The sequence below is a fragment of the Ahaetulla prasina genome, chromosome 2 (genome assembly GCF_028640845.1).
Source record: "Ahaetulla prasina isolate Xishuangbanna chromosome 2, ASM2864084v1, whole genome shotgun sequence".
Taxonomy (NCBI): Eukaryota; Metazoa; Chordata; class Lepidosauria; order Squamata; family Colubridae; genus Ahaetulla; species Ahaetulla prasina.
Genome location: NC_080540.1, coordinates 140443181 through 140462723, shown reverse-complemented (window position 1 = coordinate 140462723; position 19543 = coordinate 140443181). Strand labels below are relative to the sequence as shown.

The window sequence follows — 19543 nt, the reverse complement described above, 5'->3', positions numbered from 1 at the left end:
TAAATTACACTGTGACTAGTAGGATAGAAAGGTCCCATTAGATGAAATTTAAGGATAAGACAAAGATCATTAGTTGACCCAGGAACATGAACAGGACCCTGTGCCATGATTAATGCTGCTAAAACAGTTAATGAAAAGAAACCTGAAAGCTATGTAACTCTATTAAATAGGCTCCCATCAAGAAGCACAAGCAGAAAACAGCAGGGGTGCTTGGCCCTTCTTGATGGAAGACAATAAGGTTATATAGCTTTCAGGTAATGAAAGAATGATGACTGTAGATTCTGTTAGCATTTGGGGAAAGAGGCAGAATGAAAACTCTGATGCAGATGTCTGGACTGGATTGTCTTAACCCTATTTCACTTTTATTTCACTTCCTGGAACAAAAATAACTATCCAGTTAATCATCTCAAAACTATAGTCTGTGTCTCCATTTACGGCCACACAAATGTTCACTCTAAAATTTTCAACATCTGTCCAATCCCATAAGGAGCCAGGACAATTTTGGGGTTACAACTAGCCTTCCACAAGCTCGTGTGCTAGATGTGTTGGGGTTGTAATTCCCAGAATTTCTACCCAGAGTCCCAGCGCATGTGGTGGGTGTCCAGAGAGGAAGACAGACTCGTCACAGCTGTTACTTATAGCTCTAAATGCCTTAGAAGTAAACGGCTTTCTCGCCCTTCTTGAAGTGTCTCTTACCTTGTAGCCCTGGTTGATGCCATTGACAAACTGGGGGCTAGGAGGGTTCCAGGTGAAACGAATGGTGGTAGAATTGGTGGCCTCAGCCTGGACATTACCCGGAGAGACGGTGGGAACTGTGGAAAAGAGAAAGTGGAAAGAAGCATCTCAGCAACATCTGTAAAGTGCACCCCAACCTTCCATTTCATGTTCATCAGCGTTACACTTGGAATCAATGCTATAAGAGCAAAACTTGACTGAGATTTAAAGGGAGTTGTCTACTGCCTATGGCAGTGATGGCTAACCTTTTTGCCATCGCGTGCCAAAAGTGGGGGGAGCGCTGGGGGGGTCATGCATGTGTGTGCCCACACCCATAATTCAATGCACCCCGCCCTCCCGCGTTCCCCACGCTTTTGGCACGTGATGGCATGGTAGGCCCACTAGGCCGTTTTTCACCCTCGCCAGGCTCTCTTGGAGGGCAAAAGCGGCCTTCCCCATCCCCCCAAGGCCGGAAACAGCCCGTTTGCCAACTTCCAGTGGGATGGGAAGGTCCATTTTTTGCTCTCCCCAGGCTTCAGAGGCTTTTTAGGAGCCTGGGGAGGGTGAAAACGGCCTTCCTCACCTTCCCGGAGGTTGGAAACAGCCTGTTTTGGACTTCCGGTGGGCCCGGAAAGCCCGAAAATCAGCTGGCTGGTGTGCGCATGCGCGCTGCAGCTGAGCTAGAGCAATGCTCGCGTGCCTACCGATATGGTTCCGCGTACCATCTGTGGCACAGTGCCATAGGTTCGCCATCACAGGCCTATGGTATTCTGAATCTTCAGCATGGTAAATTCCTGCCTTCTAAACCTACTACAACTGCTTTTCAATGTTTCATGGGAGCTACAATGGAAGAAAATGGAACTGCAATGAATAGCAGGAACCAGTGGTGGGATTCAGCCAGTTGTCTCCGGTTCAAGGGAACCGGTAGTGGTGCTCTGCCCACCTGCCGAGACATAATGTGCGAGCACTGCACATGCCTGTAAGGCCGTGCACATGCGCAGAGGTAGTGCATGCGAGCGAGCGAACCAAACCGGTAGGGAAGGTAAGTGAATTCCACCTCTGGCAGGTGGAATTTCACCAACAAAAGTAAGGCTTCCTCTGTCTCTGGATGACTTTGTATCATAGCTTACCACCCTGGAGAGTCCATTCTGTCACTTTGGCACTGTAGACACCCAGTCCAGCACTGTTGTAGGCAGCCACTTCAATTTCATAATTAGTCCAAATGATTAGGTCCTCAAGCAGCAGATTGTTGACGTCAGCGTTACTAATGTTCCTGAACTGGTAGCCAACTGGCAGACCAGCCAGGCAAAATCTGGAAAAAGAACAACAACGGGATCAGGCCTGAATCAATAAGATCATCTGTAAGAACAGTTAAGCCCAGTGGGCAGCCACTGCTTTTCCTATTTTGCACCCCTCAGTAAAAAATTAAAAAGGCTTCCAAAGATTTATTTGTCCAGATGACCTAGCCACCCATATGTTATTATCTACCTGATGATGTATCCCTTGAGAATGCCATTCTGGTGGTTTTCGGGTGGTGGCTGCCACTGGATCATGATAGACTGGTTTGTGCGGCCACTGGCAATGACATTTTGTGGGGGTGCTGTGGGGGGTTCCTCAGGAAGCGACAGCCTACGGAAGGAGACAAAATGTAGGAGGCAGATTTCAAAGTTGGCTCTGAGTTTGACTTAACACTCAAACCTTAATTCTTACAATTTAGTCCTTATGAAGCCAAGCCAATCCCAGTCACATCATGGCATACTCTAAATACCATCCTGTGTATGTCTGAGCTGCATTAAAATGGTGCAGCCATTTGCTTGCATAAATGTTCTTTAACCCAGAGGTCCACAACCTCCAGGTCATGGGCCACTACTGGGCCGTGACCTATTCGGAATTGGGCCATGTGAATTCAACTTCCACAAGTGTTGGGTCAGCAGGCACACTGGCCTGCTGCTCAGGCAAGGGCTGCGTGTGCACCGGCCCATCACTCATGCAAGGGCTGCATGCACATGCGCGCACTGGCATGCTGCTCACGCGGCCCAGTTCCCCTCTCTCTCCAGCCGGGCTGCCAAACCTCAAAGGTTGGGGACCGCTGCTTTAACCCCATCTTAATACCAGTATAAAGAGGGCAGTTATCTGGCTTTGCTAAACTCTGCATCTATATCATACAACATTGGGACATACTGTTGATAACAATCCAAGCCTTGCTGTCTTGCTCCTCTTTCTGCATTTAAACATTAATTAAGGACAGATTCCCTGGAGCAATCACAGGTATCTCGATACATGAATGTGAGCCAGGACAATGCTCACCCACACATATTTGGTTTCTACTCCTACAAAATGGAACCTAGTAGAGATACATCAAAACATTTCCATTTTAAAAATCCTATCAGCCCTTCTACCCTTCGCAAGGGATTATATCTGCAGCTGCCCATGTCAGATATGGGCACCTCACCTCTCAGTGTCCTTGCTGAACTGGCCTTTGCCCACATCATTAACAGCACAAAGGCGGAACTGGTATGAGCGTGCAGGAACTAATCCTCTCACCAGCACTGAATTTACTTCAGGATCCACACTGGCCATAAGAACTGTCCAGGGAGCATCTGAAAAGAGAAGGAGAGAGGGAGAGGTAAGGCATAATCCTGTGGCAAAAGTTATTTAGGAAGAATTATGATAACACAGTGCGTGCTGTCCATCTTTAAAAGAAAAAAAAAGTTGTTATCTAATCTCTCTGCAGATTTTTTTATGTAGTGGTCCCATGGACCAAATTTTGTCCAGAATGATCCAGTAGTTGCAGAGAGAAAATTCCAAGTCTCCTTCAATCTTACACAGTATCTCTTTAAAAAAAAAAAAAAAGCCAGGATCCAGTTTCTGCTCCTGGTTGCATCCTAAAGATCACTGCTATGAGAAGAAGCTGTGGATGTTTGACCAGGGATATAAAACCATCTCAGGGTTTTTCCAGGGATAAAGGAAATCACGCTGTTCAACACAAGATAGCCCTGTACGTTTGGGTAAGCATAGCAGCAGCAATGGGCATAAGCAGTATTTTTAAACTATGACAAATCCTTGAAAACATAAAACACTTAAAAGAAGCAGCCACAAATTGCAACAAAAGCTTTTACTGCCTACAAGAGGTCCTCCAGAAAATTTATAGACTCCCATACAAGGGTGAAATCCAGCAGGTTTTGACAGGTTCTGGAGAACTGGTAGCGAAAATTTTGAGTAGTTTGGAGAACTGGCAAATACCACCTCTGCCTGGCCCCAGTGTGGGATGGGAATGGAGATTTTGCAATATCCTTCCCCCAGGAGTGTGGAAGAGATGGGGATTTTGCAGTGTCCTTCCCCTGCCACACCCACCAAGCCACACCCCGCCCATCAAGCCATGCCTAGAGAACCGGTAGTAAAAAAATTTGGATTTCACCACTCATTTCGTCATAGTCCTACCCAGGATTTTTCCCATCACTTTTGAGAAGGGATTGTCTAGTTCTGTTTACCACAAGAACATGGGCAAGTTGTACCTGGCAACCTTATGGTAGGAAGATGGTGCAATGCCTTACTGTTTTCGGAGACCTCGAGGATGTAACGTAGCAATGGGCTGTTTCCATCAAAGGGTTTGGTCCACGTCAGGTTGATGGCACGTTTCTCTACAGCACTTAGCCTGGCAATGGGGTTTTCAGGTGCATGTGGGAGCTGCCTGATGAAGATAATAGAAGAACCTAGTTTAGAAGCTCACATAAGAGAGAGAGCTATGAAAGTAGAGGTCCATTCATTAGGAAGAAAAAGCTATGTAGAAAGAGACTTTCAAGCCACCATGCATTAAAAGGTTAGACACTGTCATTGCCGGTGTTTAAAATGGAGCAAGTGCCCTGCTTAATCACAGTTGGTAAGAGGTTTGTGGAGAAATACACAAAGTGTCCTGGAGATATTTAGAGACCCTTGATTTTTCCAGCCAACAGTGCTGTGTCATTTCTGTGGAGCAACTATCAAGATTTTGGGATAGGAGTGTCTTATGCTTATTCAATGAATCAAACGCTATTGATATTCAGGTTTGCAGTGTAAAAGGTGCTTCAATGCAGTGTGTCATAACACTGCAGACGTGCATATGAATAAAGAAGAGTACGATTAGACAATGACTAATATAGATTCGGTAAGGAACACACATGTGGCAGTGTTAGGCCCCAGTACGCGTACAAATGTCGACAGCGACCGTACCACATTATAATTATTCTTATGCTGCTGAACTAACACTGTGGAAGACCTCTGACTGCATATCAGTTCATGGTGAGAGAAATTTGAGTCTAACAAGGAGTTGCAGAATGGTTCATAAGGAAGTAAATATTATGTTGATTTCAAGAGGCCAGAAGAGCACGCTATTTGACACATAGCTGGTATGGTATTCTTGCAAGATATAAAGTAAAATATGAATGTATTGTAGCGCTGGAATGCTTTTGATCATCTCTTCTAGCAGCCTCACTCACACTTTAGCTAGTTTCTGGTTCATCCATGTATCAGAATATGTTGGCTTCTTACTTCTAGGACCACTTTCATTTATCTGATAACTGTACTTGGCTTTTGAGCAGCCCACATTCCAAAAAGTATAATTTTGTTTACGTTTGCAATTAGTTAGACTACATTTAATATGACCCCTCTCGATGTTGTATATAACAGTTCTCTCCCTCAATCAGGCTACAATTAGGTTACTTTGGGTGACCTCTGGTGGCTGCATCAAAGATTTTTAGGGAACACATCCAGCCCTGGAATGTCAGATTCTATACCTGTACTGAAGAAGGGTAGCCTTACCGGACTCGCAGGTGGGCACTGTGAGAGTCATTGCCTCCAGCAGATATCACATGACATGTATAGGTGCCAATGTCCCCTGACCAGGTCTGGGCAATGTGCAAAGTGCCAGTGGTATCCAGACGCATGCGTGGCATGTTCTCTGTGTTCACAATTGTGCCATCCTTCTCCCACATGTACCTAAGGAAAAAGAAACCGGGCGTGGTGATAAAGGTTCCACCCCTGCCAACTATTCCCAATCTATCCAGATTGCTATTGGAAGCTTTGATTGATTCCTGATATTCTAAACCAGGTTGCAAAGAACTAGAAGCAGATCATCTCTCAAATCTGATTGCAATGATCTAATGATTTAATCCTCTAATCCTAGTTCTTGCAAAAAACTATTTTCTAGAGCACTCCAGCTTCTTCTGCAGGTGGTGAACTGCTCATCAAATAGTAGCATGTACACTATTACTAGTGTACTAGTATGTGACACAAATCCCCCTCCCCTGGATATTTATGCATGCTAGTTATTTCTTAGTATGCATTCTTGCAATGTAGCATATTGTTCACAAATGGGTTTACATATTTGTTTAAACCTAATTTGGAGAATAAATGACAACTGGTTGAGTTCACACTTTGCTGTAAACTATAACCATATGAAATGGATTCACACCATGCTAAGCTGAAGCAAAACCATATTTTGATTTAATATGAAGTGTGAGCTTAGGTAGACTTAGCAGCCAACACTCTCTATAGAGAAGGAAAGGAAATCTTTCTAAGAAGGCATACCATGATGTTCTTCTTTCACTCACTTGTGCAACACAACAATTTGTCTCAGCTTCAAAACTAAGCTAAGCAGCAGGTGGCAATATAGGTCTATGAATTTGCATGTACGTATTTTGCATTATGTTTCTCAGTAGATGTTCGTAAAGCACATAAAGATGTGGCTAGAAGATTCCTTGCTTTGTCATACTGCAAGACTCCAACATCAATCTTAGAAAAGCATTGTAGATAAATGGAGTCCTGACTGTTCCCAGATTGCAGAGATGGCTCAAGAGTGTCTCCTTTCAAAGGGGCTAATTTGTATGAAGAAAGGTGCAATGGCCAGACAAGCTGAGGTCAATGAACTATTCCTGCCTAGCAAGAGAAACGCAAGGAAACCCTTACTCAGAAGTGTATATGCTCCTCAGGAAATCACCAAGAGTATATACACAGAATTTTAGCATTACTTCTAAACTGAATATTTCTTTTTCTTACAAAGAAGTTTGGAAATTTAATGTACAAGGACATTCAGCTTTTTGTTTTTAAAATCCTCAAGTTTTAGTTTTTTCTAATAGTTTTTTTAACTTGGCTCTCATTTCTTTCCTTACTTTTCCTTCAACTTAACACACATGAGAAATGGTCACGTACCGAACTAGCACATTGGGGTCATGTGTTACTCCACAGGTCATTGAAGCCTTAGTGCCTTTGATAACACTTTGATCCTGAGGTGGGTTAGTGATACGAGTCCGGGCTGCCAGACAAAAAGACAGAAGACAGATGAACATAGTTTGAACACAGATCGAAATGGGATAGGTAAATAGATGTAGTTCCTATATCAACTCAGGACTCAACACCTGGAATTTTAAGTTCTGGTAATAAAGGCATCCTTTTTGGAAGACTAGAAGCAGGAGGCCTCCAAAACCAGATCTGATACATCATAATACCAACGATTAAGCAAGCAAGCAAACAAACAAAAACAATGCACCCACCCCTGATTGTTTTTGAATGCCTAAAATAAAGGGGCATTAATTCAATTTTTAGCTGTAGCTACTCCCCTCCCCAGACTGCTTGACATATATCATCTAGTGCAACTCAAGCTGTGGTGCAACCACTAACAACCTAAGCTATACATTTAAATTGAAAGAAGAAGGGAAAATACCCTTCTTGCTACAATTACATTGGATCCTTGGTTCCAACTAAGTAACACCCATCCACCCACTCATCCATCCATCCATGCAACCATCCATCCATGCAACTATCCATCCATCTGTCCGTCCGTCCGTCCAACCATCCATCCATCCATCCATCCATGCAACCATCCATCCATGCAACCATCCATCCATCTGTCCGTCCGTCCGTCCAACCAACCATCCATCCATCCATCCATCCATCCATCCATCCATCCATCCATCCAACCAACCATCCGTCCATCCATCTTCCTTCGTACATACAAGGTGACCCAGTTTAAAGAATATATCTGAGGGAGATGGGTGGTACAGGAATGTGAAAAATAAATTAAAAATAATAATTAAAAAACTGGAGCAAATGAGGAGTTTTCCCTCCGTTGTGCAAACACCTAAAGTGGAGGGGAGGCCAGAGGGAGTTAACTATCTCCTTTCAGTCACAAATATTTAGATTACAGATGGGGGAGTTATCCCTTTCTGTTCAGCTACTAAAAAGGTAGGTTTAGAGCAGCCTTGGAAGAAAAGGGCTTCTCTTGGCATTCTTTTCTTGGAGTTATTTTTCTTTTTGTTACCAAGTCTTTGGGCAAAGGGTGGGAATATAAAGAACAGAAAGGGAAGTGGGAAGGTGTTGGCTCTGTTCAGATCATTGTTGATTTTTAACAGTTCGCTCCCCTTCCACTGGAGTGGAAACATGTTAGGAAATGACAGCCTCCCAGCCTCCTTAATGGCAACTGGGAGGACAATGAAAATGGCTACTTCCTATCTGACTGCTTGGTAACAGTATGCTATCAGCACAGAGAGGGGAGGTCAATTGCCCGATGAAGCAGCTGACTTGATCAGTCATGCTATTTAATCCAGCCAGGCTGAAACCCCCATCACTTAAGTGTTATCACAAAGGAGGCTTTTTGGTTGAATACGAGCTTTGTACCTGCCTACAGTATACACTGAGGGAAGGAATAAACAAGTGTCCCAGATATTTTGCACTATAGCTCTCACAATTCCTTGCCAATTATTCTGACTGCGGCTGAGGGGAACTGAAGTTCAAAATGCCTGCCAGATGTAAGATTAACTATTCCAATCTACAAAAGGGAATGTGGGGAAGGTTAATACAGGATGGGCTTTATAGGGTAATTCACCATACGACCAAGAGTACATTCATATTTCATATAGGTAGGGTGAGAATCATTGAACAGATAAACAAAATAAATAAGATTCTCAGAGCTTACTGTTCCATTTATGCCCAGCAGGGGGAACCAATCCACCTCAGCCAGGAATGTGGCAGAGCTAACGGCAATTGCTTTATTAGACAGAGTTAAAACTGGTTTTGAAAGGTGATGGATATGCTCTCAAAAACAATTAGACACTCGCAACCCACATGGGCCACTGAACTTAAGATGGTAGCCCGTCTGTGCTTTGTTGCATTACAGATTAACGGGAAAATTGCGCTGATAGTTCCCATAACATGACATTGTGGGATCAAACTTACCATCTGATTCCTTATGACGTGCTGCATTTATAGGAATGCACCAATATGCCATTAAGAAACTGGCCAGAGAGGTAAACCACACATGACATCTCTGCATCAGGGATTATTCCTGGGCCAATTGCTTACTGAACAAGTAAAGGCAAATGTGGGAAACTCTGCTATATCAGAACACTCATCCCCCCACACCATCCCCCGGCTGCTGAAAACGGTGATGAGCAAAGCAGTGATTATTATTATGTTATTCAACATTATCAAGGAAAGTAGGGCTTTTGGTTGCTTTTCTCCATTTTCCCCTTCTTATGGAGGGGATTTTTAACTTTAAAGTGCACTAAAACGCACTCGACCTAAATGGGAGGATTACCACTTTCAATTTTCCTTAGTTTCCTATAACATTAATTGGGAAATAAGTCTGGCGTTATTAGGTGGCTTGACATCAAATCTGGGAAAGTATAAACTTGAGGATTCTGGGAGATTAAAAACAAAACAAATTACAGGCATGGGGTTCCCAAGAGAAAGAAGTGGGAAGCTAATAAGAGGGCAACGGGGAGACTTTTACCCCAGACAATAAGCTCTGCAGAGGCTTCATCAACTCCACGTGAATTAGTAGCCAGGCAAGTGTAGCTGCCAGCATCCGAGATCCGTGAAGGGCTGATGAGGAGGCTTCCTGACTCTAGCAAAGTAAAACGAGGAAGCTGTACTGAGCCACTGGCCAGGATCCGTTCACCTGTAGGAGAAAAGGGAGACTTTATTGCGTGGTCAACAGTGACCCTCGTTGAGGCTGCCCATGGATTTTGTCAAATCACCAATTCTGACCTCAGATCTACCCTAGAGATCTGTAAACTTAGTACTCCAGCCAGGCACAGAGAAAACGATTGACAGATTTGTCAAAGGTTTCTTCTTCCTCTGTGTGGATGAGCTTCAAGCTATTTATGATTTATGAATTCAAAGGGGCCCAAAGAGGAAATGTTGGCTTTGGAACATATCATAAAATATGGGTTTGGCTGGTGACACTGCTTGGAAAGTAAATTTGCAGAATAAAGCAAAGGAGCATCAACTTTTCCTGTGCAACTGAGGGCGATATAATAAAGATAGTAAGAGTTTAAATTGCCTGGAAGCACAGGGCTGGATTTTGGGTGGGTAGGAAGTCTTCTCATCCTTTGCAGGAAAGGACAACGATGCTCTTCAGGTATTTTGGACTATAATTCCCACACCCATTACACATTTGGTCAAATGGGTTGGAACTATCCTAAACATCTGGGTTGCCTGCTATTTTTTATTCTTTCAAACTACTCATTGATCATTTCTATACCTCAAATACTCTCAGACTAAATCTTTCTTCCCCACTTAATCCCAGCCCATCATCAGGCAGTGAATGGGAATAGGGGTCATAGATCAGAGGTGGGTTTCAGCAGGTTCTGACCAGTTCTGGAGAACCGGTAGCAGAAATTTTGAGTAGTTCGGAGAACCGGTATTAAAAATTCTGACTGGCCCCACTCCCATCTATTCTCTGCTTCCCAAGTCCCAGCTGATCGGAAGGAAATGGTGATTTTGCAGTATCCTTCCCCTGGAGTGGGGTGGGAATGGAGCTTTTACAGTATCCTTCCCATGCCACACCCACCAAGCCATGCCCACCAAGCCACACCACGCCCCAACCAGCCACACCCACAGAACCGGTAATAAAATTTTTTGAAACCCACCACTGTCATAGATGGTTAATTCATTAATGGTTTAGCCCTAGTTCTTCCTATGATTTGAAATATAATCTCTCTTGTTCTCAATTCTGATTCTTTTTCTTCTTATCCCAGAGGCATCTTATTGTAGGGCTAATATTTCTGAAATATACACTCTAAAGCAATATACTCCAGGTAAGATTAAATATTTGGTTGTAAATACAGGAGGTATAATGCCCTAAGTGTAGCTGATCAAAGGTACCCTGTAAGGGTCATACTAAAGGGAAGTCAGTAACTTTAAAAAAACATAGAGGTGTTTTAAGTTCAGTGAGGTGATGAATTTATTAAGAAAAACCAAATCCATTGGTCATTCCAGCCCAGTTCAACGAGTGGGCTTTCCCATCACAATTTAACTAGTGTTCAATTGTGTCCTTCACATCTGTCACAGAAATAGATTCTCTTTGATATACATGAAGGTGCTGGCTTAGAAACCAGGAAATTGTGAATTCTAGTCCTGCCTTAGTCATGAAAGCTGGGTGGGTGAATGTGGTTCAGTCACTTCCCCTCAACCAACTCAATTCGCAGGATTATTACTGTGGGGGAAAATAGGAGGAGGAAGGTATATTAGGTATGTTTGCCACCTCGAGGTACTTATAAAGTAATAAAGGCAGCTTTAAAAAAAATCTAATAAATAAATATAAAATAAATTCCTAAAATTTGTTCACAGATTTGAGGGCACACAAAGGAGTTCAGAAGGAGTGAGAAAAAGGAAAGTTTCCACTGTGTGAAAAGAAAGCAAGTTCCAAAACTTCAATCCTTCTTGCAAAATACATAGCTCTGCCATGCTAGTGTCTCGCGTGCCTGACTCCTGCTTTTCCAAAGCATGAATAGTTTCCCAATTCACCATTACCTTTCTGCCAGGTGATAGCTGGTCTGGGAGCTCCAGACGTCTCGCAGCTGAGAACTACAGCCATTCCATCAATCACGGTGCTGTCCAAGGGGCCTCTGGTTATGTTGGGCGCAATGCCTGTAATGAGGGAGAGATGAGAAGAATGCTTATAGGAAGAGCTTTGAACTACCAGAACTCTTAATGCAACACGACACTGAATTTTATTTCCCTGACACCCCACCCCAAAGTCTACCATAATGGAACAGAAATAAAATAATTCGAAAGACCTTACACCATGTAAGGTCATGGGTCCTTTTTGGACCAGGTTTAATAATGGACACCATGCTATGCTTTGCGTTGTGGAAATCATCTCTCAGTGAAACAGAGGGAGAACCTGCTATTTACAAAATTCCCATTTTGTTCTCCAAAGACATCTTGATCTTATTTGAATATTATACACAAAATGACAGTATACACAGCAAACAAGATAACTATGCTGGATTTCGTATCACAGCTCACTAGTCGAACACTTCCCAAGCGTTTAGGACTGCGTGATGTATCGGCGAATTATGCGAGCAGATCCCAGTAAGGTGGCCTTCTGCAGCTGACCAATGGTGATCTTGTCAGTGCCAATCATTTTTAAGTGCTTGCCTAGGTCTTTAGGCAGAGCCCCCAGTGTGTCGAGTACCACTGGAACCATCTGCACTGGTTTATGTCAGAGTCTCTGTAGTTCGATTCTCAAGTCCTGAGTTTTTCAAGTTGTTTCTCGTCGATTCTGTTGTCACCAGGTATGGCAATGTCGATGATCCACACTTTTTTATTTGTTGTTGTTGTTGTTGTTGTTGTTGTTGTTGTTATTATTATTATTATTATTATTATTATTATTATTATTATTATTATTATTTACTTTATTCATTAAATATGAAACTCAGTCAACTGAACATTCAAAAATGCATTACAAATACCATTGACTGGTGCTAATGGTTGATACAGGTTGCTGCCAGCATCCTAGGTATCAACCAAGTACTTTCTTAAGATGTATGATGTTTATTATTATTATTATTATTAATTATTATTAATAATAATAGAATTTATATTGCCTATTCGCCCATGGCGACTCAAAATGGCTTACAAATTATAAAACCACATTTAAAAACAGTAAAACTAATTAAAAAAATCATGATGAACCCTGCTCTATCAAAATAACATTCACTTGCTATATTTTATTTCCTTTCTTGACTCTAATCTCCTGGGTCTTCTGCTTGAGCAAGACCAGAAGATCTCCAAGGTCCTTTCCAGCTTTGTTATTCTATGGCATCAACACTATTGAGCCGGGTGTGTGCACATGTGCCTGACTACTAATCGGTCATACTTCCCCACCAAGAACCACCAGTGGTAGGTACTGCAGATAATAGGTGACAACCAGCAAAGCAAGTTAGGGGAAATGAACTTGCTGACTGTTGTGGCCTATCGGCTGTCGGCCCTTCTAGCTGCTGAATCAGATGAGGCATGGGAGTCAGGATCAGCATCAAGGCAACCTGAGAGCTCTGAGGGGGAAGAAGGAATGGAGTTGTCAGAGAGAGAGAAAGACAGAGGCGGAACCTGGGCCATCCGCCAGTCTTCAGATGGAGAGTCAACGGCTCCCAGGTCTGGAGGTGGCTGATGAGGAAGAGGAGGAACAGCTGGGTCTAGTGCCTGACATGTGGATGCGCAGAAGGCAAAGGAGAGGAGAGCAGTGGAAAACTGTGGGGTGATCCTTGGGACGGAAGCTAGCAAAGCTCCAATCTAACTGGGGATAAAAGACAGGGGGTGGAGATGAATAGATGTGGCAGACAACTATTCATCTCCCAGCCGGACAGACTTGTTAGCCTGCTGTGAGAGAGAGACTTTTTGCCTGGGCTGCTGGCACCCCTAATAAAGGAATTGTTGATTGATTATAGAGGGGTTTGTCATGTTTGGGGAGCTGGGTCAGAACACAGACACTTACTAGTGACGGCCAGGTATGTGGAAGACTGCACCTCTCCAGCAGCATTGCGGGCAAAACACTGGAACATGCCTGTGTCGTCTGGCATTAGGCCACTGATCTGCAGGCTCCCGTTAGCAAGCAGCTTGAAGCGGGCAAGCTTCTCCATTGCAAGTAGTACTGCATCCTTGTACCAGAACATGCTGGGTGAAGGCACACCTGCAGTATCGGTGGGAGAGAAAGGAAATTTTAAAGATGAATTATTTTAAAATTAAGGCCGACAGGCAGACAGAAAGGCCACAGAGAGATCCATTAGGCAGTACTGGAACAATGATACTTAACTCCTAAACACATATGGCTTTGTTTGTTAATTGCTTTCATATGGCTGGATTCTGATGAATGTATGTTTCTCCTCCTTCTCATCTTTATTTATTTAACGGATCCATGTATTTTTTCCTTCTGAAAACCTACATGTCTTAAACTAAGAGTCACAGTCGGGAGACATTAAAACATATCTTTGAATTCTTCAGAACCCATCGGAGTTGGGATGGACTTCAAGAAGACCTCTCACATGGCACTCATTGATCTAAGTCAGGGTAGTCAACCTTTTTATACCTACCGCCCACTTTTGTATCTCTGTTACTAGTAAAATTTTCTAACCATCCACTGGTTCCACAGTAATGGTGATTTATAAAATAAGTTTGGGGGGGGGGGGCGCCGGCTACCTGCTCTGCTTGTCTGTTACAGCTGGGTGGTGTGGGGGGAGATGCGCGAGCTATTCTGGAATGAGGCTCTTTTGTTTGCGGTCGCACTGTAGCGCCATTTAGTTTCACTTACATAACGTGAACTAAACTTATGCGCGGGCGATACAAATAGTATATTTTCAGAAATTTAAATTGTCCCGGGTAATTTTATGAAAACCTAATGAAAATGTTTTTAAATAATGCTATGAAATTTTTTTAAAAATTAAATTAAATTAAAAAAAAGGAAAGTGCTTAAGTTTCCTTGTGTGTCCAATCACACTTGGCCAATAAAATTCTATTCTATTCTATTCTATTCTATTCTATTCTATTCTATTCTATTCTATTCTATTCTATTCTATCGGACAAAACCTTTACTGCCCACCATGAAAGCTGGAATGCCCACTAGTGGGCAGTAGGGACCAGGTTGACTACCACTGGTCTAAGTGAATGAAGTTAAAAGTGAAATTAGACAAGCTTGCCTTATTCCTTCCTCCTCTCAGAGCCTGATCTGCAAAAATTTGAGATTTGCTTCAAATCTGCTTTAACAATCACAAATGGGAAACAGGGTTTTGTTTAAATAATTCCACAATAAAATCAAAACATTCGTTGTGCTTTATGAGGAGGTCTAATGTCATCATCTGTGCTCAAACACAGAAAAACCGGTGAAATAGTTGCCACCCCGTTTTGAAGATTTGGTTCCAGAACTGTCTATGCATAGAGATCTTTCTAACTTGCCATCTAAGATGTGGCAAGGGGAAACTCAGGGCCTCTTGTGGAATTCTCCTCCCACTTAAAAACTCCTTCAGCGATAATATTTTATATTTTTTTCAGAAAAGATAAAAATGGCATTTTTATTCTGAAAGTTGACTTTTATTGTTGTTTTTTTTTGCTTTACTGCTCTTATTCGTTGTGGTTCTTTCTTATTTTTATTATCTTTTTTTTTTAAGTATACCACCTTGTTTGTGTTGTCACTCAGCAACAATGAAATTGACAGTTCCACCCAAGTCAGGGAATCCACATTAAACCGTCTGGGTTTGAATCTACATTATCAGAGGGAAAAATATATGCTCTGCCACCTGTATACAGGAAAGGACTCTCCTCCCCTCCTCCCCCAAAAAAATCTCAGTCATTTTTAAATCCAAGCTCTGGAACATGAAAAGTGATGTCCAGAGAAATAGGAGGAAGAACAGCTGGTATCCTCAGGGATCATCTGATAATGTGATCCAGGAATAACTGAGATGGGAAAATCTGTTTCAGCCGCAAATGCACCAGGAAAAGGAAAAGAAGAAAAAAATGAAACCAGTGTTAAAATTGATCTCAGTTATGATTGCAATTTACAAGATTTAAGATCAGGGGTGGGTTTCAAAACCCATCGCTACCGGTTTGCTCATGGGCATGGGTGCGCTCCTGAGCAGGCGCAGGTGTGTCCGGATGGGTGGGCAGAGCTCAGTAGTGGGTTTCAATTTATTTTCTACTGGTTCTGTGGCTGTGGCTTGGTGGGCGTGGTTGGTGGGCATGACAGGGGAAGGATACTGTAAAATCTCCATTCCCTCCCCATTCCAGGGGAAGGATACTGTAAAATCTCCATTCCCTCCCCACTCCAGAGGAAGGTTACTGCAAAATCCTCATTTCCTCCGGATCAGCTGGGGCTCGGGAGGCAGAGAATAGATGGGGGCGGGGCCAGTCAGAGGTGGTATTTACTGGTTCTCCAAAGTACTCAAAATTTCCGCTACCGGTTCTCCAGAACTGGTCAGAACCTGCTGAAAACCACCTCTGGCAGAGCCGGTAGCAATCCACCATAGTTTAAAAACCCAAGCAAGGGGTTGTTTGCTGGGTGGATTCTTCAGCTCTAACGCATAGGTAATCTATTTAGCCAGGAACAACTTATAATTAGACCATGGTTTGAATTGAATGCGTGTGCTGGACAGACAAAATAAATATTTTTCTTGGATAACTGTTATAGCTTAATTTTATTGTATTTGTCTTAGCAACCATCCTATGTCAATAAATGTATTTATTTGCTGATGGTTACCTCAAACTAAAAAGGAGATACTTTTTATTCTTTCCTATTTTTAATGAAGTTGATTTTGAATTATAGAGGGTGCTTTTGATCCAACTCCCAAAAGAAGGGAGCTGATTTCCCCAGCATATGCCTCAAAGCTACAAGGATCAAGAAGGGGACCCTGTAGAATTTACTTCACTTTCATCATCTTTTCCCCTTCCTACTGGCAAGTAAAGCTGAAGGATATAGTGATCCCCCCCATTTCTTACATGCTAGAATTGAAGAGGAAGGATACTTGACAAGAACATCCCCAAGTGGACAAGTGATGGCAGCTGAAACTACCAAGCAGCTACACCAAACAGAAGGGCCAGTTCAGGGAATATAAAAAGTAGGTAACTTTTGGAAGGAGAAAATTAGAGACTACCCACCTTTTATCCTATACTTTGGCCCTGCTGCTATGGAATTATCTACGGAAGGACAATATACTTAGATTTGTCAAATATACCAACGAACAGAAGCTCCCGTAAAACTTTTAGGATTTCAAACAGCAACACAAAGCAAAGCCTTGATGATCTATTCAGAGAAAATGTTTGCTGCAACTTAAAATCAGGCCTCTAGCTTGCAGTTTAAGGTAACAGTTTCCTTTTCACAAGTCTTCAAATTCTCTGCTTTTTTTTCACAGAACGCTTAGGGAGTGACATCTTTGGTGCTACTGCAAATAAGGCTGCTGTTAAACATAGGGCCCCTATCTTGGAGTACAGCGATGTTTCTCAACCTTAGTAACTTTCAGATGTGTGGACTTCAACTCCCAGAAGCTGGATGGGGAATTCTGGAGGTTGAAGTCCATATATTTTAAAGTCATCATGATTGAAAAACGCTGGCCCATACATTAAGGGACATATCAGTGTATCCTACTTAAGTCTTTTCATGGTTATTGCTGCAGCTCAATGGGAACAGAAAAGTGCTCATACACATATTCCTGTCCTATTGTTTCCTTTCATTATATCCAATTAATATAGTTATTACATACTTATGCTTATATATTATATAGTTATTTTCATGCTTATGCATATATATACTATTGTGACAAAATAAATAAATAAATAAATAAATAAATAAATAAATAAATAAATAAATAAATAAATAAATATTTTTAGCTACATATGAATGGTGGGTATCCGAACACTTTCTCCATTCATTTCTCTATGTAAAATCTCCCAAATGTAGATATAACAGAAGTGGTCATTTATCAATGGAGTGGATGGCTAAGATTGTAAGGTTAACTATTCTGATGCGAAACTAAATTGATCCAAACAGTCCCTAATGAAATAGAGGAAATTACCTTTAGCTTGGCATGGAATCTGTACTACTTTCTCCATCTCAGCTGTAATGTGTCTTTCTGGTTCCTTGGTGAACTGGGGAGGTTCTGTAAAAGAAAAATCAAAATAGGACCAGGCAAACGTTCTTCATATTAAATTTTAAAAATGAAATGTCACGGTTATATTTGGAATTTTTTCAGCTTCTATCTTTGTCATCTCTCACCAAAAAATAAAATAAAATAAAAGAATCCTCCCAAAACAAAACAAAAATGATCTGGAAGGATTTCCTGCCTAAGATCTAGTATCAACTTCTTATGGGCTAGATCAGGGGTGTCAAACTCAAGGCCCACAGGACGATTGAGGCTCGCGGGGTGCTTAGATCTGGCCTGAGGGCCCGCTCTAGAAACAGTGAAGGACTGGCCTGTGGTGCCTCTGCCAGCAAAAACAGAGCTCGGGAGGGTCATGCACAGCCCTCCTGGACTCTGTTTTTGGCCACAATGGCCGCCTGCAACCCTCTGCCAGTAAAAATGGTGCTCAGGGAGGCTCGATGCGGCCTGTCTGGGCTCTATTTTTGGCTGCAATGGACTTCTGGAGCCTTCTGCCAGTGAAAACTGCTCAGGGAGGCCATGTGAGGAGGGCTCCAGGAAGCCATCACAGCTGAAAACAGAGCTCAATGAGTGACATCGAGCTGGCCATGGCCCCCCTCCCCCCCCAAGGTCAAACACAACCCTGATGTGGCCCTCAGTGAAATCAAGTTTAACAATCATGGGCTAGATGGCTTCACACTACAACTCCACACAAGATGTTCCCATAACTTCGTAAATTAAACTATCATCTGTGAACTGTCATTTAACATCACTCTTCACTTCTTACTATGTTACAGAGCCCCCGACTATGACATCGCACATGCGAACAAGTTAACCACACTACTAACATGGGTAGCCTCTTGCTCTTATCCTCTCATCTTTCTGGGTGATCCCAACCTACCTCTTATTAATTGGAAACTAAACGAATGTACAACTGAACCCATCCATACAACCCTATACAATGCTGTTACAAATCTAGGTCTAGATCAATTAGTAACTAACAACACTAGACTCAACAATTGCCTCGACCTCATCTTCTGCAACAATTTAAACTCAATTTATGGGCTACAAATAAAAGAACCCTTTTCCAATAGTGACCACAGCATGATAGACTTTTGTCTCAATATACGCCCTTATAAAAATCTCCATAATAATGGGATACCAAACTACAACTTCAAGAAAGCCAACTATGATCTCATAGACACCGACCTTTCATCTCTTGACTAGCAAATTCTATTCTCTAACTGTATCATTGCCGAAGACTACTATAATATTTTGTTGCTTGAAGTCAATAGAATTATCAAACCATATGTACCACAAATCACCACCAAACCCAGGAAAAACAAATTACCCATATCAATAAGAAAGCTCCAATCCCTCCCAAAAAAATCCCTCTAGCTAACTTTAAAAGCTGCTACAAAAATATATGCCACCAAATAAAGATTGAATGCACCAATAACCACATCAAACAAGAAGTAAACCTTCTGCGCACAAAATCCAATCGCGCTTTCTATAATTTTGTAAACAACAAACTTAAAGATTCGAGGTCCATCCCACCCCTAAAAGGATCTAATGGTAAAGAATGCAATAATGAAGCAGTTAAAGCAAACCTCTTTAACATATTCTTCCACTCAGTCTTTGTTAACAGCAATGGCTCATGCCCAACATTTCCTAGTCGTACCAATGATGACTACAATGATCTAACACAAATAGATTTCACAGAAGATAATGTTGAAAAGGCACTACGTAGACTGAAACCATCTCTATCTATTGGACCCGATGGACTATGTGCATATTTCTTAAAAAAGCTTTCCACTGTTATAGCAGAACCCCTAAGCATAATCTTTGAAAAATCTTTCAGGACCAGCTCCCTTCCCAGTCTATGGTCACTAGCCATGGTCATCCCTATCTTCAAAAAGGGAGACCCCAGCCTAGTTGAAAATTAAAGA

At 42.2% G+C, this 19543-nt stretch overlaps 1 protein-coding gene across 6 annotated transcripts in view; it reads right to left on the bottom strand.

Moving 5' to 3' along the window:
• The window catches only part of SDK2 (sidekick cell adhesion molecule 2), a 455605-nt gene that overhangs the window by 69017 nt on the left and 367045 nt on the right, over positions 1-19543 (bottom strand). For all 6 annotated transcript variants that reach the window (XM_058169595.1, XM_058169596.1, XM_058169597.1 and 3 more), the window contains 11 exons: positions 17532-17615; positions 13469-13663; positions 11503-11619; positions 9479-9646; positions 6901-7003; positions 5512-5688; positions 4269-4405; positions 3167-3314; positions 2203-2343; positions 1845-2026; positions 697-812 (listed from right to left, as the gene is read on the bottom strand). In XM_058169595.1, coding sequence (XP_058025578.1) covers positions 697-812; positions 1845-2026; positions 2203-2343; positions 3167-3314; positions 4269-4405; positions 5512-5688; positions 6901-7003; positions 9479-9646; positions 11503-11619; positions 13469-13663; positions 17532-17615 — 1568 coding nt within the window. The remainder of the gene's footprint in view (positions 1-696; positions 813-1844; positions 2027-2202; positions 2344-3166; positions 3315-4268; positions 4406-5511; positions 5689-6900; positions 7004-9478; positions 9647-11502; positions 11620-13468; positions 13664-17531; positions 17616-19543) is intronic.